Source organism: Staurois parvus, unplaced genomic scaffold (genome assembly GCF_062004578.1).
Source record: "Staurois parvus isolate SC_StPar_1 unplaced genomic scaffold, SC_StPar_1.0 ptg000602l, whole genome shotgun sequence".
In the NCBI taxonomy this organism is placed as follows: Eukaryota; Metazoa; Chordata; class Amphibia; order Anura; family Ranidae; genus Staurois; species Staurois parvus.
In genome coordinates this window covers 1,520,203-1,546,688 of record NW_028318398.1, presented here as the reverse complement: position 1 = coordinate 1,546,688, position 26,486 = coordinate 1,520,203, and the positions used below count along the sequence as shown (strand labels likewise).

Sequence of the window (26,486 nt, the reverse complement as noted above, 5' to 3'; positions counted from 1 at the left end):
GTCAGCAGGTCCCAGCCAATGATTCATGGATAGGACCTGCTTGACAATCAACACAGGGCTCTGTACAGAGGGAATGATCTCTATACTTCTACTCCCTACAAAGCAGAGAGAAGAATCAAAGAGATTTATAGTAAAAATCAGAACACATTAGACAGAGTAACATGTATTAGGCACACACTTTACCTCTTGATTATCTAAGATGTTAACCCCTTCCCAGCCAGTGTCATTAGTACAGTGACAGTGTATAGTATTATCACTGATCACTGTATTAGTGTCACTGGAGATGTCAGTGTCAGTTAGTGTCAAATTTCCCACAGCACTATCACAGTCCCACTAAATGTCATGATCACCGCCATTAGTATTATAAAAAAAAAAAAATTCCAGTATGTATACCATAGTTGTAGACACTGTGACTTTCACGCAAACCAATCAATATACATGTATTGGGATTTTTTCCAAAGACATGCAGCAATTACATTTTAACCTACATTTATGAAGAAATTACATCTTTTTTTATTGGATATGTTTTATAGCAGAAAGTAGAAAATATCATTTTTTTAAAATTTTTAATTTAAATTTTTTGTCTTTTTTAATACATATGATACAAAATAAAAACCCAGTGTTACTCAAATGCCACCAAAAGAAAACTATGTTTGTGTGAAAAAATGTATATACATTTAGTTTGGGTACATTGTTCAGTGGTCTATTTTGTGATTGTGCTGCTCTAGGCAACACAAAAATTGGGTGCCCCCCCCCCCTCCCAAATAAAAAAAAAAAAAAAAAAGGAGAGAGAGAAAAAGCAGCTAGCCATTCCCAAAGCTACAGACAGAGAGAAGCATTCTTCCAGCACTCACCTGCACCTCTCCAGAATGAAAGCAGCCAGCCATCCCCAGTGTCGCCCTTAAGCGGGAACGAGAGTCGCCCTTTACCTACACCCTCCAGAAGCCCGCAGCCTCTCTCAGATCCCATGGCGGAGCTCATTCAGTGCCTCACCCGGTGCCCGTCATCTGTCCCCTGCCATGTTAGTCTCTTCTTCGAAGGGGCAAATGTCCTTTTTTGCTTAGCGTTAAATACACCCCTGACAGTGTTGCATGACCGTGCAATTACCAATAAAAATAGCGTAGTGCTGAATATAAAAAAATGGCCTGGTCTCGAAGGGGGTAAAACCTTCCAAAGTTGAAGTGGATATAGAAAGTGCTGTGTAATAATAATATGTGCATCCTGCATAATTATTCAAAGTCAGGGACCGTCTAGACAATGCATAGAGGATCAATATCACAATGACAAAACTTCTGCCCTAAAGGAAAACTGTATTCCTCTGGTTCAATACATCCTGAGACAAAAACAAGCCTTCAGATTAGGAAAGTCAGAATTCTGAAGCCTCATTTTGTCCCAGGTCTGTGATCAAGGAAGGACTGAACCTGAAGGATCAGCATGTTGGCCAAAGAACTAATATTTTTTTAGGAAGGTCACCACAGACAGTCTCATACACTTCAGTACAGGTTTTCAAACAAGTCATCAGATGAAATTCCTATATTTCTATCTTCACAGAATTCCTTGAATTTTTTATCACTGGTTATGGCAAATCCTGGACATTTCATCAACTGCATTCAACAAAAAGAAAAAGAGAACAATGTAAAACAATTCTGTAAAATGCTACTTACCCAATAGTATAAAGGGTTAGGGTATCGTTGTCCACCTTTGGTAGAACCTCTGTAGATATTGTTAACACTCCTCCAATAATAAGGTCACCATCTTGATAATATCCAGTCTCATCTTCCTCATACCCCAACTGGACTTTAAAGAATGGTGGTAAATTGTGAGTCTTGGTGATAAATAATGTCATCCACAGGACAATGCAGAAAAGCAGACCTTTATAGAGATTACATGAAACTAAGATTCTGATCTTCATAGAACATAAAGCGATCTCTGGTATCAATATCATGGATATGGAGATGATACTGAACATTGATCAGTGACATGCCCTCAGTAAGTTACTGACAATGTCATCATCTCTCCTCTCTCCTCTCTCTTTATACATTTCAGTGTAATAGATTTCTCATTGTTCTGAATATGCTATTTTTTCTGTATCTACTTTCAGTTGTTTTCTTTGATAAACATGTACAAGGTTTACTAAGAAACATTTTATAGAAAGCTCAGCAAAGATATAAAATATATTCCTTTTTTAACATTAGCACCAAAGTATATTTAAAAATGTACAATTCTATTATTTATGCCACAATTATACCACTTCAATTCTTCAGTCTCCAACAATGTGGTGTTTAAATGTTGGAATTATATTATTATTAATAATATTATTATTATTGTGATTAACCTCTTGCCCTCCAGAAGGTTTACCCCCCTTCATGACCAGGCCATTTTTTGCTGTTCGGCATTGCCCTAATTCAACTGGCAATTGCGCGGTTGTGCAATGCTGTATAAAAACAAAATGTATGTCCTAATTTTCACACAAATTGAGCTTTCTTTTGATGGTATTTGATCACCTGTGCAGTTTTTACTTTTTGTGCTATAAACAAAAAAAGACTGAAAATGTAGGGGAAAAAACATTTTTTACTATTGGTTATAAAAAATATCCAATAAACTCAAAGTTAGTCATAAATGTAGGCTAAAATGTATTCTGCTGCATGTCGGTGGTAAAAAAAATCCCAATACATATAAATTAATTGATTTGTGTGAACGTTGTAGCGTCTACAGTCTATGGTATATATATATTAGAATTTACGTAGCTTTTACTTTCTGACTGCCTATCACATTTCTTGAGGTGCTAAAATAACCCCCCCCCCCAAATAACCCCTTTTTGGAAAGTAGACACCTCAAGGATTTTGCAGAGGCATGTTGAGTCCGTGGAACATTTTATTTTTTGCCACCATTTTTTTTAAAAAAATACCATTTTTTTTTCGACAAAGTTGTCACTTTAATAATATATTGCTCATGCATGCCATTGATATATGTGGAATAACACCCCAAAACATACTTCTACTTCTCCTGAATATGGGGATACCACGTGTGAGAGACTTTTTGGCAGCCTAGCTACATACAGGCCCCCAAAATCCAATGACTACCTACCATTTTTTTTCGACAAAGTTGTCACTTTAATAATATATTGCTCATGCATGCCATTGATATATGTGGAATAACACCCCAAAACACACTTCTACTTCTCCGGAGTATGGGGATACCACGTGTGAGAGACTTTTTGGCAGCCTAGCTACATACAGGCCCCCAAAATCCAATGACCACCTCCAGGCTTTCAAAGGGCATATTTCCTCATATCACTTCCCCACTACCTATCACAGTTTCGGAAGGCACTAAAATGCCAGGTTAGTACAAACACCCCCCACCAAATGACCCCTTTTTCAAAAGTAGACACCCCAAGGAATTTGATAAGAGGCATGGTGAGTATTTTACAGATATCATTTTTGTCACAGCATTTTGAAAAGACAAAAAAATTTTTTGTTTTCTTTCTTCGTTTTCCAAAAACATGTGGCAACAAATGAGATCTGCAAAATACTCACCATGCCTCTTAGCAAATACCTTAGAGTGTCTACTTTCCAAAAAAGGGGTTATTTGGGGGGGGTTCTTCTACTATTCTGGCATTTCAGGACCAACATTAGAAGCTTATGCCACACATCACCCACTCTTGAAGACCAAGCCTTTTCTGACACTTTTTGTTCACATGAAAAAACTGTTTTTGTGTTAGAAAATTACTTTGAACATCACTGATCCTGCTAACACTGAATTTTCGGGGACACTATACTAAGCAGGCACTAGTATAGTTCTGTTCATGATCAATATCTTGATCCGTTCAAACACTATACTAGTAATGGGGGTGATCAGCGACCTATAGCGTGAGTGCAATAGTGTGCGGGCAATGCTAGCTGAGAGGGACACTAACTGACCCTGGCTGGGAGGGACACTAACTGACCCTGGCGCTATCTGATGTTGCTAGAGGCAGGAATACAGTGATCAGTGAAAAATGATATATTCTGACACTATACTAATGGCACTGGCTTGGTGACGGGGCAATCAAAGGGTTAAATGTGCTAATCTAACAAGTGTGTGTAAAATGTAGTGCTTTTACTCGATGCCGTGTTTTCTCTTCTGAACCTGGACTGACCGGGGGGGCAGCGGGAGATGCAGGCCCGTTCATACCCCAAAATAGGAAGCGATGCAAGATTACATCACTTTGCCAAGAGCTGCTGTTCACCTGAAAAATGTGGGTGAGCGGTTGGCAAGTAATTAAAAAAAAACCCTTAAAAATATATTTTTTAAAAAATTCTCAATATGGTATGTTTTATTTCATTTTTTTAAACATTTTTTTAAATTTTTTTTGTGTAATATTTTTATCAGAATAGTACAATATTACCATAGTAACACTGTACTGCTGGGCGGGGGGGGGGGGGGGGTTATCAGGGATGTTTTTTTATTTTTGTATACTTTGCTTTGCAGGAGAAATAAACATCCTGCAATGTAAAGCTGGCTGTCATGAACATAACTCATTCATGAACTGTCATCAATGAGTTAGGTTTTTGACAGCTCAATATAGTCTGTGATTGGCTGGAGCTGGTCACATGGTACAGGGTGCTGTGATTGGCCCCATGTATCGTGTGACAGCTGTGGGCCAATCACAGCTCGCTAGAAAGAGGAGCAGAGCTGTTATGAATGAGATTGATTCATAACAGCTTTGATTACATTGTGATCATGTGATCTCCGGGTCCCATTCACTGGGATCTTCATTCCGTTGTGTCCACCAGACACAGCAGTTGCGAGGGGGGAGCGCTGCGCCCCCTGTGTTAGTACATCCAGAGCGACGTACGGGTACGGTGCTTTGCCTGTAGCTGCCGCCTAGCCGCAGTATATTGCGGGCGGGAAGCGGTTAATATGATTATTATTATTGTGATTATTGTCCCCATGTTGATGGGGAAAAGGGCTTCTGACCCACAACCCTGGTGGATGGGGGGGCCCAACACCGTTGTTTTCTAAATCTTTAATTGCTGGCAATTTTTTTTTCCATTCAGCTGTCAGAGGGGAACCCCGCTGACAGCTGATGACTCATTGGTTGTTAAGGACAGGGCAACCACCCGCTTCTTAACAACCATAACAGTTACTGGTTGTTAAGGATGCCAGTGGACACCTGCTCCTTAACAACCAGTACATACGGCATGCCTCAACCACTACTTAGTTACAGCATTCATTTAATTATTTATTTCCTTCTGTGAATTGATTTTTAGGTCTTTTTACATGGTATTTCACGAGTGCCTTTGCTATTTGCATTCAATACTGCCTACTAGCAGAAGTGGATTGACACCTGACTGACATAACACATGCAATAATCTTTAGTGAATTGTCCCCAGTGTAGTGTTGGGTCTAGCATACACTGTGGCATACAATGTCATCGTGCAGCCAGTTTCTCTGATCACCACAAAGAGCAGTGCAATGTCACCAAAGTGACATTGCATTGCTTAGGGGAGATGTGGTCTCTTTTTTTTTTCAATCTGATTTCTCATTACAGTGCCAGTTGTAATGAACACTCTGTTCCAGAAACAGCTCAAAAGTGATTTGCCACATCGATCACATGGTACAGGGCCAATCTAATTGGCTCTGTAGTTCAATCTGTTATCTGCTGTGTTTGAAGGACACACCAATCACAGTGTGTGCTGCTGCACACCCAGGAGCACATGAGCAGCAGATGTGGAAGGCTATATATATATATATATTTATATATATATACAGTGGGGATCAAAAGTTTGGGCACCCCAGCTAAAAATTTGTATTAATGTGCATAAAGAAGCCAAGGAAAGATGAAAAAATCTCCAAAAGGCATCAAATTACAGATTAGACATTCTTATAATATGTCAACAAAAGTTAGATTTTATTTCCATCATTTACACTTTCAAAATAACAGAAAACAAAAAAATGGCGTCTGCAAAAGTTTGGGCCCCCTGCAGAATTTATAGCATGCACTGCCCCCTTTGCAAAGCGGAGACCTGCCAGTGTCATGGATTGTTCTCAATCATCATCTGGGAAGACCAGGTGATGTCAATCTCAAAGGTTTTAAATGCCCAGACTCATCTGACCTTGCCCCAACAATCAGCACCATGGGTTCTTCTAAGCAGTTGTCTAGAAAACTGAAACTGAAAATAGTTGACGCTCACAAAGCTGGAGAAGGCTAGAAGAAGATAGCAAAGCGTTTTCAGATGTCAATATCCTCTGTTCGGAATGTAATTAAGAAATGGCAGTCATCAGGAACAGTGGAAGTTAAAGCAAGATCTGGAAGACCAAGAAAAATATCAGACAGAACAGCTCGCAGGATTGTAAGAAAAACAATTCAAAACCCACGTTTGACGGCACGATCCCTCCAGAAAGATCTGGCAGACACTGGAGTTGTGGTACACTATTCCACTATAAAGAGATACTTGTACAAATATGGTCTTCATGGAAGAGTCATCAGAAGAAAACCTCTTCTACGCCCTCACCACAAAAATCATCGTTTGAACTTTGCAAATGAACATATAGACAAGTTTGATGCATTTTGGAAACAAGTTCTGTGGACCGATGAGGTTAAAATTGAACTTTTTGGCCGGAATGAGCAAAGGTACGTTTGGAGAAGAAGGGGCACAGAATTGAATGAAAATAACCTCTGTCCAACTGTTAAGCATGGGGTTGGATCAATCATGCTTTGGGGTTGTGTTGCAGCCAGTGGCACAGGGAACATCTCACGAGTAGAAGTAAAAATGGATTCAATAAAATTTCAGCAAATTTTGGATGGTAACTTGATGCCATCTGTGAAAAAGCTGAAGTTAAAGAGAGGATGGCTTCTACAAATGGATAATGATCCTAAACACACCTCGAAATCCACGAGGGATTACATCAAGAGGCGTAAACTGAAGGTTTTGCCATGGCCTTCACAATCTCCTGACCTCAACATAATTGAAAATCTATGGATAGACCTTAAAAGAGCAGTGCGTGACAGACAGCCCAGAAATCTCAAAGAACTGGAAGACTTTTGTAAGGAAGAATGGGCAAAGATACCTCAAACAAGAATTGAAAGACTCTTGGCTGGCTACAAAAAGCGTTTACAAGCTGTGATACTTGCCAAAGGGGGCAGTACAAGATATTAACTCTGCAGGGTGGCCAAACTTTTGCAGACGCCATTTATTTGTTTTCTGTTATTTTGAAAGTGTAAATGATGGAAATAAAATCTAACTTTTGTTGACATATTATAAGAATGTCTAATCTGTAATTTGATGCCTTTTGGAGATTTTTCCATCTTTCCTTGGCTTCTTTATGCACATTAATACAAATTTTTAGCTGGGGTGCCCAAACTTTCGATCCCCACTGTATATATGTATACCCTCCAAAACTCATACCCCCCTTATGTATTATACATGGAGATCATATCCCCCCTTATGTATTATACATGGAGATCATATCCCCCCCTTATGTATTATACATGGAGATCATATCCCCCCTTATGTATTATACATGGTGATCATAACCCCCCCCCCCTTATGTATTATACATGGAGATCATATCCCCCCCCCTTATGTATTATACATGGAGATCATACCCCCCCTTATGTATTATACATGATCATCATACCCCCCTTATGTATTATACATGGAGATCATATCCCCCCTTATGTATTATATATGGAGATCATATCCCTCCTTATGTATTATACATGGAGATCATATCCCCCCTTATGTATTATACATGGTGATCATAACCCCCCCCCCCTTATGTATTATACATGGAGATCATATCCCCCCCCCCCTTATGTATTATACATGGAGATCATACCCCCCCCCTTATGTATTATACATGATCATCATACCCCCCCTTATGTATTATACATGGAGATCATATCCCCCCTTATGTATTATATATGGAGATCATATCCCCCTTATGTATTATACATGGAGATCATATCCCCCCCTTATGTATTATACATGGAGATCATATCCCCCTTATGTATTATACATGGAGATCCTATCCCCCTTATTTATTATACACAGAGATCATATCCCCCCTTATGTATTATACATGGAGATCATATCCCCCCTTATGTATTATACATGGAGATCCTATCCCCCCTTATGTATTATACATGGAGATCATATCCCCCCTTATGTATTATACATGGAGATCATATCCCCCCCTTATGTATTATACATGGAGATCATATCCCCCCTTATGTATTATACATGGAGATCATATCCCCCCTTATGTATTATACATGGAGATCCTATCCCCCTTTTTATTATACACAGAGATCATATCCCCCCTTATGTATTATACATGGAGATCATATCCCCCTTATATATTATACATGGAGATCATATCCCCCCTTATGTATTATACATGAAGATCATATCCCCCTTATGTATTATACTTGGAGATCATATCCCCCCTTATGTATTATACATGGAGATCATATCCCCCCTTATGTATTATACATGGTGATCATATCCCCCCTTATGTATTATACATGGTGATCATATCCCCCCTTATGTATTATACATGGAGATCATATCCCCCTTATGTATTATACATGGAGATCATATCATCCCTTATGTATTATACATGGAGATCATATCCCCCTTATGTATTATACATGGAGATCACATCCCCCCTTATGTATTATACATGGTGATCATATACCCCCTTATGCATTATACATGGAGATCATATCCCCCCTTATGTATTATACATGGTGATCATATACCCCCTTAAGTATTATACATGGAGATCATATCCCCCCTTATGTATTATACATGGAGATCATATCCCCCCGTATGTATTATACATGGAGATCAAATCCCCCCTTATGTATTATACATGGAGATCATATCCCCCTTATGTATTATACATGGAGATCATATCCCCCTTATGTATTATACATGGCGATCATATCCCCCCTTATGTATTATACATGGTGATCATATCCCCCCTTAAGTATTATACATGGAGATCATATCCCCCCTTATGTATTATACATGGCGATCATATCCCCCCTTATGTATTATACATGGAGATCATATCCCCCTATGTATTATACATGGTGATCATATCCCTCCTTATGTATTATACATGGTGATCATATCCCCCTTATGTATTATACATGAAGATCATATCCCCCCCTTATGTATTATACATGGAGATCATATCCCCCTTATGTATTATACATGGAGATCATATCCCTCCTTATGTATTATACATGGAGATCATATCCCCCTTATGTATTATACATGGAGATCATATCCCCCCTTATGTATTATACATGGAGATCATATCCCCCTTATGTATTATACATGGAGATCATATCCCTCCTTATGTATTATACATGGAGATCATATCCCCCCTTATGTATTATACATGGAGATCATATCCCCCCTTATGTATTATACATGGAGATCATATCCCCCCTTATGTATTATACATGGTGATCATATCCCCCCTTATGTATTATACATGGAGATCATATCCCTCCTTATGTATTATACATGGAGATCATATCCCTCCTTATGTATTATACATGGAGATCATATCCCCCCTTATGTATTATACATGGTGATCATATCCCCCCTTATGTATTATACATGGAGATCATATTCCCCCTTATGTATTATACATGGAGATCATATCCCCCCTTATGTATTATGCATGGTGATCATATCCCCCCCCTTATGTATTATACATGGTGATTATATCCCCCCCTTATGTATTATACATGGTGATCATATCCCCCCTTATGTATTATACATGGCGATCATATCCCCCCTTATGTATTATACATGGTGATCATATCCTCCCTTATGTATTATACACGGAGATCATATCCCCCCTTATGTATTATACATGGAGATCATATCCCCCTTATGTATTATACATGGAGATCATATCCCCCTTATGTATTATACATGGAGATCATATCCCTCCTTATGTATTATACATGGAGATCATATCCCCTCTTATGTATTATACATGGTGATCATATCCCCCCTTATGTATTATACATGGAGATCATATTCCCCCTTATGTATTATACATGGAGATCATATCCCCCCTTATGTATTATACATGGTGATCATATCCCCCCCTTATGTATTATACATGGTGAATATATCCCCCCTTATGTATTATACATGGTGATCATATCCCCCCTTATGTATTATACATGGTGATCATATCCTCCCTTATGTATTATACATGGAGATCATATCCCCCCTTATGTATTATACATGGAGATCATATCCCCCTTATGTATTATACATGGCGATCATATCCCCCCTTATGTATTATACATGGAGATCATATCCCCCCTTATGTATTATACATGGAGATCATATCCCCCCCTTATGTATTATACATGGTGATCATATCCCCCCTTATGTATTATACATGGAGATCATATCCCCCCTTATGTATTATACATGGAGATCATATCCCCCCCTTATGTATTATACATGGTGATCATATCCCCCCTTATGTATTATACATGGTGATCATATCCTCCCTTATGTATTATACATGGAGATCATATCCCCCCTTATGTATTATACATGGAGATCATATCCCCCCTTATGTATTATACATGGAGATCATATCCCCCCTTATGTATTATACATGGAGATCATATCCCCCCCTTATGTATTATACATGGTGATTAGAGATGAGCGAAGAAATGAAAAATTCGATTCGACTGATTCGGCGAATTCGTGGACAATATTCGATTCGAGTCGAATAAATTCGCTGTGAATTTAACTTAAAAAAGGGTGTTTCTAGGCTTCAGAGAGACTTAATATTAGTGCAGAACACTGTACCTTTAATTTAAATGCCCTTGGAGTCTGCTGGGGAAGAGAAATAATACTGTCAGTCAGTATGACATGCAGATGAGTGCCGTCGATCTTAGAATCACCGCACACTTCACTCCTTTGGCCAGTCACGGGGCCAAAACCAGTGTTTGGAGCCACAGTGTGGCGGTGGAGCCAGCAGCAATGGGAGGCCATACAGCAACCTATGACAAAATGGAAACCAGCAGGAGTGTGAGGAGACCTGAAAGTGGCACATGGCAGAGTGGGAGCAATGGGAGGCGGTACAGGGACCCAGGTCACACTGTGGGCCCAGCAGCAGCGTGACCAGGCGGTACGGGGGCCCATGGCCGATATGGGGCCTGGCGGCATCAATAGAAGGCCTGTAATCTGCCAGCAACCTATGACAAAATGGACAACCGCAGGAGTGTGAGGAGATTTCAAAGTGGCACATGGCAGAGTGGAAGCAATGGGAGGCCGTACAGGGACCCAGGTCACACTGTGGGCCCAGCAGCAGCGTGACCAGGCGGTACGGGGGCCCATGGCCGATATGGGGCCTGGCGGCACCTATGGGAGGCCGCTAATCTGCCAGCAACCTATGACAAAATGGAAAACCGCAGGAGTGTAAGGAGACCTCAAAGTGGCACATGGCAGAGTGTAAGCAATGGGAGGCCGTACAGGGACCCAGGTCACACTGTGGGCTCAGCAGCAGCGTGACCAGGAGGTACGGGGGCCCATGGCCGATATGGGGCCTGGCGGCATCAATAGAAGGCCTGTAATCTGCCAGCAACCTATGACAAAATGGACAACCGCAGGAGTGTGAGGAGATTTCAAAGTGGCACATGGCAAAGTGGAAGCAATGGGAGGCCGTACAGGGACCCAGGTCACACTGTGGGCCCAGCAGCAGCGTGATCAGGAGGTACGGGGGCCCATGGCCGATATGGGGCTTGGTGGCACCTATGGAAGGCCTGTAATCTGCCAGCAACCTATGACAAAATGGACAACCGCAGGAGTGTGAGGAGATTTCAAAGTGGCACATGGCAGAGTGGAAGCAATGGGAGGACGTACAGGGACCCAGGTCACACTGTGGGCTCAGCAGCAGCGTGACCAGGAGGTACGGGGGCCCATGGCCGATATGGGGCCTGGCGGCACCTATGGGAGGCCGCTAATCTGCCAGCAACCTATGACAAAATGGAACCCTGGGCTGGGGCAGGCAGAACCGCCGTATCTTTATCACGTTTTTCACAGGCCACCGAATGGCGACGCTGCATATGCTGACGCAACGCTGTAGTCCCAACATGGGCCCCCTGGCCACGCTTGACTTTCTGGCCACATAGTCGACATACGGCTACGTTTACTTCCTCGGGCGGCTTGACGAAAACTTGCCACACCGCCGAGTAGGAAACTTTGCACCCGCTACTCCTCACTGGCTGACTGCTACTTCCTCCGTGCACACCGGCACCACTACTGGCTGTGGTGGTAGGCTGCAGTGGAGCTGCTGCTCTACTCCGTGGCCGTTTGCCTCCACTGACAAAGCTGCGACCCTGCTGCCTCCTGGCAGCAGCAATGGGAGGCCGTACAGGGACCCAGGTCACACTGTGGGCTCAGCAGCAGCGTGACCAGGCGGTACGGGGGCCCATGGCCGATTTGACCTCATTCATCCCATAGTCCTGCCGACTCACGAATAGCGTGGCCTCCTCAAAGGGCCTGAGCAAGCGCAGGTGTCACGCATGAGATGACAATGGCTGACATCTAAGTTACACAGGGAGTACCTTTATCCGCTTTTAACATCAGGAAATCTGTGATGGCCTTTAGCTGTTCGTAAAGGCGGTCTAACATATGTAGGGTTGAATTACACCTTGTTGCAACGTCACAGCATGAGGAGTCAGTACGGGGGCCCATGGCAGATTACGTGTCTGGCAGCAGCAATGGGAGGCCCGTAATCTGCCAGCACCCTATGTCAAAAAATTCAACACACCAGCAGTGTGAGGAGACCTGAAAGTGGCACATGGCAGAGTGTGGCGATGGAGACAGCAGCAATGGGAGGCCGTACAGGGACCCATGAGAGACTCTGGACCTAGCAGCAGCATGAGGAGGCGGTATATAGGGGCCCATGGCAGATAAGAGGCCTGGCAGCAGCTATAGGAGGCCCGTTATCTTGCAGCACCCTATGTCAAAAAATTCAACACACCAGCAGTGTGAGGAGACCTGAAAGTGGCACATGGCAGAGTGTGGCGATGGAGACAGCAGCAATGGGAGGCCGTACAGGGACCCATGAGAGACTCTGGACCTAGCAGCAGCATGAGGAGGCGGTATATAGGGGCCCATGGCAGATAAGAGGCCTGGCAGCAGGTATAGGAGGCCCGTTATCTTGCAGCACCCTATGTCAAAAAATTCAACACACCAGCAGTGTGAGGAGACCTGAAAGTGGCACATGGCAGAGTGTGGCGATGGAGACAGCAGCAATGGGAGGCCGTACAGGGACCCATGAGAGACTCTGGACCTAGCAGCAGCATGAGGAGGCGGTATATAGGGGCCTATGGCAGATTAGGGGCCTGGCAGCAGCTATGGGAGGCCCGTAATCTGCCAGCACCCTATGTCAAAAAATTCAACACACCAGCAGTGTGAGGAGACCTGAAAGTGGCACATGGCATGAGAGACTCTGGACCTGGCAGCAGCAGGAGGAGGCGGTATAGGGGCCCATGGCTGATTAGGGGCCTGGCAGCAGCTATGTGAGGCCCGTAATCTGCCAGCACCCTATGTCAAAAAATTAAACACAACAGCAGTGTGAAGAGACCTGAAAGTGGCACATGGCAGCAGAGTGTGGCGATGGAGACAGCAGCAATGGGAGGCCGTACAGGGACCCATGAGAGACTCTAGACTTGGCAGCAGCATGAGGAGGCGGTATATAGGGGCCCATGGCAGATTAGGGGCCTGGCAGCAGCTATGTGAGGCCCGTTATCTTGCAGCACCCTATTTTAAAAAAATTAAACACACCAGCAGTGTGAAGAGACCTGAAAGTGGCACATGGCAGCAGAGTGTGGCGATGGAGACAGCAGCAATGGGAGGCCGTACAGGGACCCATGAGAGACTCTAGACTTGGCAGCAGCATGAGGAGGCGGTATATAGGGGCCCATGGCTGATTAGGGGCCTGGCAGCAGCTATGTGAGGCCCGTAATCTGCCTGCACCCTATGTCAAAAAATTAAACACACCAGCAGTGTGAAGAGACCTGAAAGTGGCACATGGCAGCAGAGTGTGGCGATGGAGACAGCAGCAATGGGAGGCCGTACAGGGACCCATGAGAGACTCTAGACTTGGCAGCAGCATGAGGAGGCGGTATATAGGGGCCCATGGCAGATTAGGGGCCTGGCAGCAGCTATGTGAGGCCCGTTATCTTGCAGCACCCTATTTTAAAAAAATTAAACACACCAGCAGTGTGAAGAGACCTGAAAGTGGCACATGGCAGCAGAGTGTGGCGATGGAGACAGCAGCAATGGGAGGCCGTACAGGGACCCATGAGAGACTCTAGACTTGGCAGCAGCATGAGGAGGCGGTATATAGGGGCCCATGGCTGATTAGGGGCCTGGCAGCAGCTATGTGAGGCCCGTAATCTGCCTGCACCCTATGTCAAAAAATTAAACACACCAGCAGTGTGAAGAGACCTGAAAGTGGCACATGGCAGCAGAGTGTGGCGATGGAGACAGCAGCAATGGGAGGCCGTACAGGGACCCATGAGAGACTCTAGACTTGGCAGCAGCATGAGGAGGCGGTATATAGGGGCCCATGGCAGATTAGGGGCCTGGCAGCAGCTATGTGAGGCCCGTTATCTTGCAGCACCCTATTTTAAAAAAATTAAACACACCAGCAGTGTGAAGAGACCTGAAAGTGGCACATGGCAGCAGAGTGTGGCGATGGAGACAGCAGCAATGGGAGGCCGTACAGGGACCCATGAGAGACTCTAGACTTGGCAGCAGCATGAGGAGGCGGTATATAGGGGCCCATGGCTGATTAGGGGCCTGGCAGCAGCTATGTGAGGCCCGTAATCTGCCTGCACCCTATTTTAAAAAAATTAAACACACCAGCAGTGTGAAGAGACCTGAAAGTGGCACATGGCAGCAGAGTGTGGTGATGGAGACAGCAGCAATGGGAGGCCGTACAGGGACCCATGAGAGACTCTAGACTTGGCAGCAGCATGAGGAGGCGGTATATAGGGGCCCATGGCTGATTAGGGGCCTGGCAGCAGCTATGTGAGGCCCGTAATCTGCCTGCACCCTATTTTAAAAAAATTAAACACACCAGCAGTGTGAAGAGACCTGAAAGTGGCACATGGCAGCAGAGTGTGGTGATGGAGACAGCAGCAATGGGAGGCCGTACAGGGACCCATGAGAGACTCTAGACTTGGCAGCAGCATGAGGAGGCGGTATATAGGGGCCCATGGCAGATTAGGGGCCTGGCAGCAGCTATGTGAGGCCCGTAATCTGCCTGCACCCTATGTCAAAAAATTAAACACACCAGCAGTGTGAAGAGACCTGAAAGTGGCACATGGCAGCAGAGTGTGGCGATGGAGACAGCAGCAATGGGAGGCCGTACAGGGACCCATGAGAGACTCTGGACCTGGCAGCAGCAGGAGGAGGTGGTATATAGGGGCCTATGGCAGATTAGGGGCCTGGCAGCAGCTATAGGAGGCCCGTAATCTGCCAGCACCCTATGTCAAAAAATTCAACACACCAGCAGTGTGAGGAGACCTGAAAGTGGCACATGTTTGAGGCATGATTCATGGCGGATTTAGTCAGTTGTGTCAGGAACTGGTGGTTTGAAATCCAGACTAATCCACGCCTGATTCATTTTCACAAACGTGAGTCTCTCCACACTTTGGGTGGACAGTCGTGTCCTCCGCGGAGTTACAATACCTCCTGCCGCACTAAACACGCGCTCCGATGCCACGCTACTGGCCGGGCATGACAGCCTTTCAAGGGCAAATTCAGCTAGTTGGGGCCAAAGGTCAAGTTTCGTTGCCCAGTAGTCAAGGGGATTGTCTACCTCGGTTGGCAGGGTGCTGTCCAAGTAGGCCCAAGCCTGTTGTTTGAGCTCCTGCTCCAGGTCCACCTGATGCTGCTGCTGCTGCTGCGGCTGGTTAGTAGTTTCCTCACTGCGCTGGTGAAGAAAGCTACTCATCATCGACTGCAGACTGAGGCAGCCGCTGCTGGTGGAGCTGCCACTGCTCCTACCACCCCACCCCTCCCCTGCTGCCATGCCAGCGGAACGCGAGCGCACAGGGCCCACAGTGTCTGAGGATGGACGTTGGCGCACAAAGGCAGAGACCAACTGACTACATAGGTGGTTTTTATAGTACGTAATTTTGGCCTCCCTCTCAGCAGGTGTGAAAAAGGCCACCATTTTGGACCGGTAGCGAGGGTCCAACAAGGTGGACAGCCAAAAGTCATCCCTCTGTCTGATGGTTATTATTCGGCTGTCGCTACGCAAGCAACCGAGCATGCTATGGGCCATTTGTGCCAAGGAATGCGAGGGACTCCCTGCCTCCATCTCCACAGCATACTGCCACGGTGCGTCTGGGTCCTCTGTCTCCTCCTCCTCCTCCTCTACCAGATGCTCCTGCTCCTCCACTCCTGTCCGCTGAGTGGAAAAACCACCCATTTCACTCAATAATTCCTGAGCACAAATGTCCTCCTCTACCTCCTCCTCTTCTTCCTGTCCTGCCCCCACAGGGGTCATGTGCCGTTGAGATCTGTGCGCCACGTCTACCGCACCCTGACCAGCCATTGTTAACAGCATTTGTTCCAGGACGTGCAACAGAGGAATGACGTCGTTCATCCCATAGTCCTGCCGACTCACGAATAGCGTGGCCTCCTCAAAGGGCCTGAGCAAGCGGCAGGTGTCACGCATGAGCTGCCAATGGCTGACATCTAAGTTACACAGGGGAGTACCTTTATCCGCTTGTAACATCAGGAAATCGGTGATGGCCTTTCGCTGCTCGTAAAGGCGGTCTAACATGTGTAGGGTTGAATTCCACCTTGTTGCAACGTCGCAGATCAGGTGATGCTGTGGAATTCCGTTCTGCCGCTGCAGCTCAATGAGGGTGTTCTTTGCGGTGTAGGAATGGCTGAAATGCATGCACAGTTTACGTGACATTTTAAGGATGTCTTGCAGTGGGATGGTGGATTTTAGGAACCGCTTGACAACCAGATTGAACACGTGAGCCATGCATGGCGCATGGCACAACCTTCCTTGACGCAGAGCAGACACCATGTTCTTTCCGTTGTCAGTCAACATGGTTCCGATTTTTAGTTTGCGCGGAGACAGCCATCTGTCGATTTCTCTGTTCATTACACTCAGAAGTTCCTCCCCTGTGTGACTACGTTCGCCAAGGCATACCAGGTGCAGCACAGTGTGACACCGTTGCGCCCTGCACATGTGATATGCCGGTCGGGTAATGGGACTTGGCACGGGGGTGGCGGCTGAGGACACGGCGGAAAAAGAGGTGGTAGAGGCAGACATGCTTGCTGGACCAAGGACGTGCAAACGTGGAGGCAAAAGCGTCGTGATCTGTCCAAGTTGCTGGTGCGGCTGTGCCGGCACCACGTTCACCCAGTGGGCCGTAAATGACATGTACTGTCCCTGACCGTAGTTACAGCTCCACACGTCGGCGCTGCCGTGCACTTTGGCAGAGACCGACATGCTCAAAGACTGGCCCACCATCTCTTCTACATGTGAATGCAGGGCTGGCACTGCCTTTTGGGCAAAGAAATGACGGCTTGGCACTCTCCACCGCGGTGCGGCACAAGCCATCATTTCTCGGAAAGGTGCTGAGTCCACCAGTTGGAAAGGGAGGGACTGCAGCACCAGCAACTTGGACAGGAGGACGTTCAGCTTTTGCACCGTCGGGTGCGTGCTCGCAAACTGTTGTCTCTTGGATACGGATTCCAAGAAAGACTGTTGACGGAATCCGAGAAGAGGAGTAGCAGGAGAAGGAGCATCTGAACGAGCGGAAGATGCCAAGGAGCGACAACTCCCCTCAGCAGAGGTGTTGGAGCCTTGACTGGCTGATAGAGGGTGATTGACGACGTCGGGTGACGGAGCAAGTAACGGAGCGGGTGATGGAGCGGGTGCTGGGGCAGGCAGAACCGCCGTATATTTATCACGGTTTTCCCAGGCCACCGAATGGTGACGCTGCATATGCTGACGCAACGCTGTAGTCCCAACATGGGCCCCCTGGCCACGCTTGCATTTCTGGCCACATAGTCGACATACGGCTACGTTTACTTCCTCGGGCGGCTTGACGAAAAATTGCCACACCACCGAGTAGGAAACTTTGCCCCCGCTACTCTTCACTGGCTGACTGCTACTTCCTCCGTGCGCACCGGCACCACTACTGGCCGTGGTGGTAGGCTGCAGTGGAGCTGGTGCTCTACTCCGTGGCCGTTTGGCTCCACTGACACTGATGCGACCCTGCTGCCTCCTGGGCAACCCACCGACTGTTTCGCTCGCTGCCAAGCTGGCACCCTCTTCTCCTGATGATGCGGAAGAAATTGCCTGATGACGACGAGGCAGCCAAGTGCGATCAACCTCCTCATCATCAAGTACGGTCTCCGCCTCACTACTAGCCCCCTCGGCTGCGTCTGGGTCAGGAGACAGACCTGTCTCTAGACCGGCTACCGAGCCACTCTCCTCGCCAGTACTTGTTCGCTTGGCTGCTGAAAAGGCCGATGTCTCCCCCCGTTCCTGACCGCCCTCTGTTAGCTCTTCCTCACTGTACAGTGGGGCTGAGCCCACAGCATGCGATACTTCGCTTGGTGAGGGAACAGCAAAGGACAGGGGCAGGTAGAGGACACGTGATTTCAGTGGGCTTGCTCCCGGGCCATGCCAACTAACGGTTGTGTCTGACGTACCCACCGACCGTTGGCTGTAGGTGTCAGAGGTGACCTGGGAAGAGGAAGACGACCGAGCCAACCAATCAATGACGGCAGGGTTGTCGGTGGAGACACGACCGCTGGATGACACCGGGAGCACTGGCCTCTGGCTGCGAATACTGCTGCCTCGACCCCTTCCTCTGCTGCCACGTCTGCTCGCTCCTAAAACATTGCCTCCTCTGCCACTCCTCTGCATGTTGTCTGACATACTCTTTAATTCAACGATTATGTGTCCCTGAGTAACAATTCTGTGTCCCTGAGTAACAATTCTGTGTCTGTGCGAGTAACAATTCTGTGTCTGTGCGAGTAACAATTCTGTGTCTGTGCGAGTAACAATTCTGTGTCTGTGCGAGTAACAATTTTGTGTCTGTGCGAGTAACAATTCTCTGGCACTCAGTAACAATTCTGTCTGTCCCTGAGTAACAATTCTCTGGCACTCAGTAACAATTCTGTCTGTCCCTGAGTAACAATTCTGTCTGTCCCTGAGTATGAATTCTGTGGCCCTGAGTAACAATTCTGTGTCTGTGCGAGTAACAATTTTGTGTCTGTGCGAGTAACAATTCTCTGGCACTCAGTAACAATTCTGTCTGTCCCTGAGTAACAATTCTCTGGCACTCAGTAACAATTCTGTCTGTCCCTGAGTAACAATTCTCTGGCACTCAGTAACAATTCTGTCTGTCCCTGAGTAACAATTCTCTGGCACTCAGTAACAATTCTGTCTGTCCCTGAGTAACAATTCTCTGGCACTCAGTAACAATTCTGTCTGTCCCTGAGTAACAATTCTGTCTGTCCCTGAGTATGAATTCTGTGGCCCTGAGTAACAATTCTGTGTCTGTGCGAGTAACAATTCTGTGTCTGTGCGAGTAACAATTCTGTGTCTGTGCGAGTAACAATTTTGTGTCTGTGCGAGTAACAATTCTCTGGCACTCAGTAACAATTCTGTCTGTCCCTGAGTAACAATTCTCTGGCACTCAGTAACAATTCTGTCTGTCCCTGAGTAACAATTCTCTGGCACTCAGTAACAATTCTGTCTGTCCCTGAGTAACAATTCTCTGGCACTCAGTAACAATTCTGTCTGTCCCTGAGTAACAATTCTCTGGCACTCAGTAACAATTCTGTCTGTCCCTGAGTAACAATTCTCTGGCACTCAGTAACAATTCTGTCTGTCCCTGAGTAACAATTCTGTCTGTCCCTGAGTATGAATTCTGTGGCTCTGAGTAACAATTCTGTGTCTGTGCGAGTAACAATTCTGTGTCTGTGCGAGTAACAATTCTGTGTCTGTGCGAGTAACAATTTTGTGTCTGTGCGAGTAACAATTCTCTGGCACTCAGTAACAATTCTGTCTGTCCCTGAGTAACAATTCTCTGGCACTCAGTAACAATTCTGTCTGTCCCTGAGTAACAATTCTGTCTGTCCCTGAGTATGAATTCTGTGGCCCTGAGTAACAATTCTGTGTCTGTGCGAGTAACAATTTTGTGTCTGTGCGAGTAACAATTCTCTGGCACTCAGTAACAATTCTGTCTGTCCCTGAGTAACAATTCTCTGGCACTCAGTAACAATTCTGTCTGTCCCTGAGTAACAATTCTCTGGCACTCAGTAACAATTCTGTCTGTCCCTGAGTAACAATTCTGTCTGTCCCTGAGTATGAATTCTGTGGCCCTGAGTAACAATTCTGTGTCTGTGCGAGTAACAATTTTGTGTCTGTGCGAGTAACAATTCTCTGGCACTCAGTAACAATTCTGTCTGTCCCTGAGTAACAATTCTCTGGCACTCAGTAACAATTCTGTCTGTCCCTGAGTAACAATTCTCTGGCACTCAGTAACAATTCTGTCTGTCCCTGAGTAACAATTCTCTGGCACTCAGTAACAATTCTGTCTGTCCCTGAGTAACAATTCTCTGGCACTCAGTAACAATTCTGTCTGTCCCTGAGTAACAATTCTCTGGCACTCAGTAACAATTCTGTCTGTCCCTGAGTAACAATTCTGTCTGTCCCTGAGTATGAATTCTGTGGCCCTGAGTAACAATTCTGTGTCTGTGCGAGTAACAATTCTGTGTCTGTGCGAGTAACAATTTTGTGTCTGTGCGAGTAACAATTCTCTGGCACTCAGTAACAATTCTGTCTGTCCCTGAGTAACAATTCTCTGGCACTCAGTAACAATTCTGTCTGTCCCTGAGTAACAATTCTGTCTGTCCCTGAGTATGAATTCTGTGGCCCTGAGTAACAATTCTGTGTCTGTGCGAGTAACAATTTTGTGTCTGTGCGAGTAACAATTCTCTGGCACTCAGTAACAATTCTGTCTGTCCCTGAGTAACAATTCTCTGGCACTCAGTAACAATTCTGTCTGTCCCTGAGTAACAATTCTGTCTGTCCCTGAGTATGAATTCTGTGGCCCTGAGTAACAATTCTGTGTCTGTGCGAGTAACAATTCTGTGTCTGTGCGAGTAACAATTCTGTGTCTGTGCGAGTAACAATTTTGTGTCTGTGCGAGTAACAATTCTCTGGCACTCAGTAACAATTCTGTCTGTCCCTGAGTAACAATTCTCTGGCACTCAGTAACAATTCTGTCTGTCCCTGAGTAACAATTCTGTCTGTCCCTGAGTATGAATTCTGTGGCCCTGAGTAACAATTCTGTGTCTGTGCGATTAACAATTTTGTGTCTGTGCGAGTAACAATTCTCTGGCACTCAGTAACAATTCTGTCTGTCTCTGAGTAACAATTCTCTGGCACTCAGTAACAATTCTGTCTGTCCCTGAGTAACAATTCTGTCTGTCCCTGAGTATGAATTCTGTGGCCCTGAGTAACAATTCTCTGGCACTCAGTAACAATTCTGTCTGTCCCTGAGTAACAATTCTGTCTGTCCCTGAGTATGAATTCTGTGGCCCTGAGTAACAATTCTGTGTCTGTGCGAGTAACAATTCTGTGTCTGTGCGAGTAACAATTCTGTGTCTGTACGAGTAACAATTTTGTGTCTGTGCGAGTAACAATTCTCTGGCACTCAGTAACAATTCTGTCTGTCCCTGAGTAACAATTCTCTGGCACTCAGTAACAATTCTGTCTGTCCCTGAGTAACAATTCTCTGGCACTCAGTAACAATTCTGTCTGTCCCTGAGTAACAATTCTCTGGCACTCAGTAACAATTCTGTCTGTCCCTGAGTAACAATTCTCTGGCACTCAGTAACAATTCTGTCTGTCCCTGAGTAACAATTCTGTCTGTCCCTGAGTATGAATTCTGTGGCCCTGAGTAACAATTCTGTGTCTGTGCGAGTAACAATTTTGTGTCTGTGCGAGTAACAATTCTCTGGCACTCAGTAACAATTCTGTCTGTCCCTGAGTAACAATTCTCTGGCACTCAGTAACAATTCTGTCTGTCCCTGAGTAACAATTCTGTCTGTCCCTGAGTATGAATTCTGTGGCCCTGAGTAACAATTCTCTGGCACTCAGTAACAATTCTGTCTGTCCCTGAGTAACAATTCTCTGGCACTCAGTAACAATTCTGTCTGTCCCTGAGTAAAAATTCTGTGGCCCTAATAACGTTTCTGTGGCCCTAAGTAACAATTCTCTGGCACTGAGTAACAATTCTGTCTGTCCCTGAGTATGAATTCTGTGGCCCTAACTAGCGTTTCTTTGTCCCTAAATAACGATTCTGTGGCCCTCATTAACAAGTCTGTGTCCCTGAGTAATGGTTCTCTGTCCCTAAGTAACTTTTCTCTGTCCCCAATTCTCGTTTCTGTGGCCCTAACTCTGTCCCTGTCCCTAGTACAGAGCGGTCTGCCTCTGTTCAATGACTGCAGGCAAATGAAGAATTCCAAAATGGCCGCTATATATACCTCGACCATTACACAGTGCTGGCTGGCTGGCTGCTGATTGGCTGATGCGATCACATGTCGTTGAGGAATGCATTATGGGTCAGCGCGCCTTGTCTGCGCGCCTTCCCAGACATCCCCGCTCCGTCGCAGCACATGTCAGCCGCCATTTTCTGAAAAATTTCGATTCGCGCGTCCGAATTAGGCTATTCTTCGGATTCGGCACGAATCGAAATTTTTCAGATATTCGACTCGAATTCCACTTCGGATACTTCGATTCGCTCATCTCTAATGGTGATCATATCCCCCCTTATGTATTATACTTGGAGATCATATCCCCCCTTATGTATTATACATGGAGATCATATCCCCCCTTATGTATTATACATGGAGATCATATCCCCCCTTATGTATTATACATGGTGATCATATCCCTCCTTATGTATTATACATGGTGATCATATCCCCCTTATGTATTATACATGGAGATCATATCCTCCTTATGTATTATACATGGAGATCATATCCCCCTTATGTATTATACATGGAGATCATATCCCTCCTTATGTATTATACATGGAGATCATATCCCCCCCTTATGTATTATACATGGAGATCATATTCCCCCTTATGTATTATACATGGAGATCATATCCCCCCTTATGTATTATACATGGAGATCATATCCCCCCTTATGTATTATACATGGAGATCATATCCCCCTTATGTATTATACATGGTGATCATATCCCCCCCTTATGTATTATACATGGTGAATATATCCCCCCCTTATGTATTATACATGGTGATCATATCCCCCCTTATGTATTATACATGGTGATCATATCCTCCCTTATGTATTATACATGGAGATCATATCCCTCCTTATGTATTATACATGGAGATCATATCCCCCCTTATGTATTATACATGGAGATCATATCCCCCTTATGTATTATACATGGTGATCATATCCCCCCCCCCTTATGTTTTATACATGGAGATCATATCCCCCCTTATGTATTATACATGGAGATCATATCCCCCCCTTATGTATTATACATGGTGATCATATCCCCCCCCCCTTATGTATTATACACGGAGATCATATCCCCCTTATGTATTATACATGGAGATCATATCCCCCCCTTATGTATTATACATGGTGATCATATCCCCCCCTTATGTATTATACATGGAGATCATATCCCCCCTTAATCTCCTCTTCTCAAGAGAGAATAAATTCAGTTCCTCTAATCTTTCCTCATAGCTGATCTCCTCCATGCCTCGTATCAGTTTGGTTGCCCTTCTCTGTACTTTCTCCAGTTCTCCAATGTTCTTTTTGTGAATTGGTGCCCAAAACTGAACTACATATTCCAGATGAGTTCTTACTAATGATTTGTACGTGGGGGGGGGGGTGATATCTTTCTCTCTGGAGTCTATACCTCTCCTATACAAGAGAGGATTTTGCTCGCTTTAGAACCCGCAGCTTGGCATTGCTGCCACTATTAAGCTTGTGACCTACCAGAATTCCCAGATACTTCTCCACCATTGACCCCCCCAGATCCTTCTCCACCACTGACCTCCCCAGTTGTACCCCCCCAGTATGTATGATGCATGCATATTCTTAGTGCCCAAGTGCAGAACCTTACATTTATCAACATTAAACTTAATTTGCCACATATTTGCCCAATTACACAGAGCATTGAGGTCGGCTTGTAAGTTGAAGACATCCTGTAAGGACATTATTCCACGGCATAATTTGGTGTCATCTGCAAAGACTGAGATGGTACCTTTAATCTCAGACCCTATATCGTTTATAAATGGATTAAAAAGTAAGGGTCCCAACACTAAACCTTGGGGTACACCACTGACACCCCGAGACCATTAAGAGTATGAATCATTAACCACTACTCTCTGAATACCATCTTTTAGCCAGTTTTCTATCCATTTACATACAGATTTTTCCAAGCCTGTAGACTTTACCTTACTCATTAGCCATGTGTGGGGAACTGTGTCAAATGCTTTTGCAAAATCCAAGTATACCACGTCCACCTCCACCCCTCTGTCCACGTATACCACGTCCACAGCTACCCCTCTGTCCAAGTATACCACGTCCACCACCACCCCTCTGTCCAAGTATACCATGTCCACAGCTACCCCTCTGTCCAAGTATACCACATCCACAGCCACCCCTCTGTCCAAGTATACCACGTCCACAACTACCCCTCTGTCCAAGTATACCACGTCCACTTCCACCCCTCTGTCCAAGTATACCATGTCCACAGCTACCCCTCTGTCCAAGTATACCATGTCCACAGCTACCCCTCTGTCCAAGTATGCCACATCCACCGCCACCCCCCTGTCCAAGGTTTTGCTCACCCCTTCATAAAAAGAATTCAGATTTGTTTGACAACTTCTGTCTTTCATGAATCCATGCTGTCTGTTGCTTAAAATATTTTTTTTCCAGCAAGAACTCATCTATGTGGTCTTTTATTAAACTCTCCAGTATCTTCTCAACTATAGAAGTTACACTAACAGGTCTATAATTACGTGGTAAAGATTTTGGCCCCTTTTTAAATATTGAAACCACATTGACCTTACGCCAATCCAGTAGTACTATGCTAGTCATTAAAGAGTCCCTAAAAATTAGAAACAGTGGCTGTGAAATGACAGAGCTCAATTCTTTAAGGCCCCGTGGGTGTATGCCATCCGGTCTAGGTGCTTTATTCACCTTTATACTGTCTAAATATTTCTGGATCATAGCAATTGTGAGCCAATGTGGATCATCTGGAGCTGTGTCAATACCACCCCCCATTATGGACAAGAGCCCCCCCCTGCTCCTTTGTATAAACAGAGCTGAAGAAGGGATTTAATATATTTGCCTTCTCTTTGTCCCCAGTCACCCCCTCTAGATGATCATGTAAAGGGCCTACATGCTCGGACCGAACCTTTCTACTATTAATATATCTGAAGAATTTTTGTGGTTTGTCCTGCTATCCATTGCAATCTGTCGTTCGTTTTCAGTTTTATTTCCTTTATTTCCTTTTTGCATATTCTGTTATATTATTTGCAATGTTTAAACGATGATCGCGTTCCTTTATTTTTATATTGAATAAAAGCTCTTTTCTTATTATCTATAGCCTTTTTACCTTTGCTCGTAAGCCACATAGGTTTGATTTTTAGCCTTTTAAACTTGTTGCCCATGGGAATATATTTTGCAGTGTGTTCACATACATTCTTTTTGAAGAACTCCCATTTCTGTGTTGTGTTCATCAATGCCAATTAGAGATGAGCGAATTATTCAAAAATTCGATTCGGCTGATTCGCCGAATTTCAGGAAGAAATTCGATTCGATGCGAATTTATTCGCTACGAAGTTAACTTATAAAAAGGGTTTCTAGGCTTCAGAGAGCCTTTAAATTAGTGCAGAACACTGTACCTTTAATTTAAATGCCCTTGGAGATGAGGAAGGAGAAGGAGAAGAGGAAGGATGAGAAGAAGGAGAAGGAGAAGGATGAGAAGAAGGAGAAGGATGAGAAGAAGGAGAAGGATGAGAAGAAGGAGAATGAGAAGGAGAAGAATGAGAAGAAGGAGAAGGAGAAGGATGAGAAGATGGAGAAGGAGAAGGATGAGAAGAAGGAGAAGGAGAAGGATGAGAAGAAGGAGAAGGATGAGAAGAAGGAGAAGGATGAGAAGAAGGAGAAGGATGAGAAGAAGGATGAGAAGAAGGATAAGAAGAAGGAGAAGGATGAGAAGAAGGAGAAGGATGAGAAGAAGGATGAGAAGAAGGAGAAGGAGAAGGATGAGAAGAAGGAGAAGGATGAGAAGAAGGAGAAGGATGAGAAGAAGGAGAAGGAGAAGGATGAGAAGAAGGAGAAGGATGAGAAGAAGGAGAAGGATGAGAAGAAGGAGAAGG

The 26,486-nt window shown here is 45.0% G+C and overlaps 1 protein-coding gene across 1 annotated transcript in view; it reads right to left on the bottom strand.

The window, feature by feature from the left end:
* LOC149449832 (vomeronasal type-2 receptor 26-like) overlaps positions 1-26,486 on the bottom strand; it is a 75,540-nt gene that overhangs the window by 39,609 nt on the left and 9,445 nt on the right. The window contains exon 3 of the mRNA XM_089692726.1: positions 1,665-1,872. Within this exon, the coding sequence (XP_089548852.1) occupies positions 1,665-1,872 (208 nt within the window). The remainder of the gene's footprint in view (positions 1-1,664; positions 1,873-26,486) is intronic.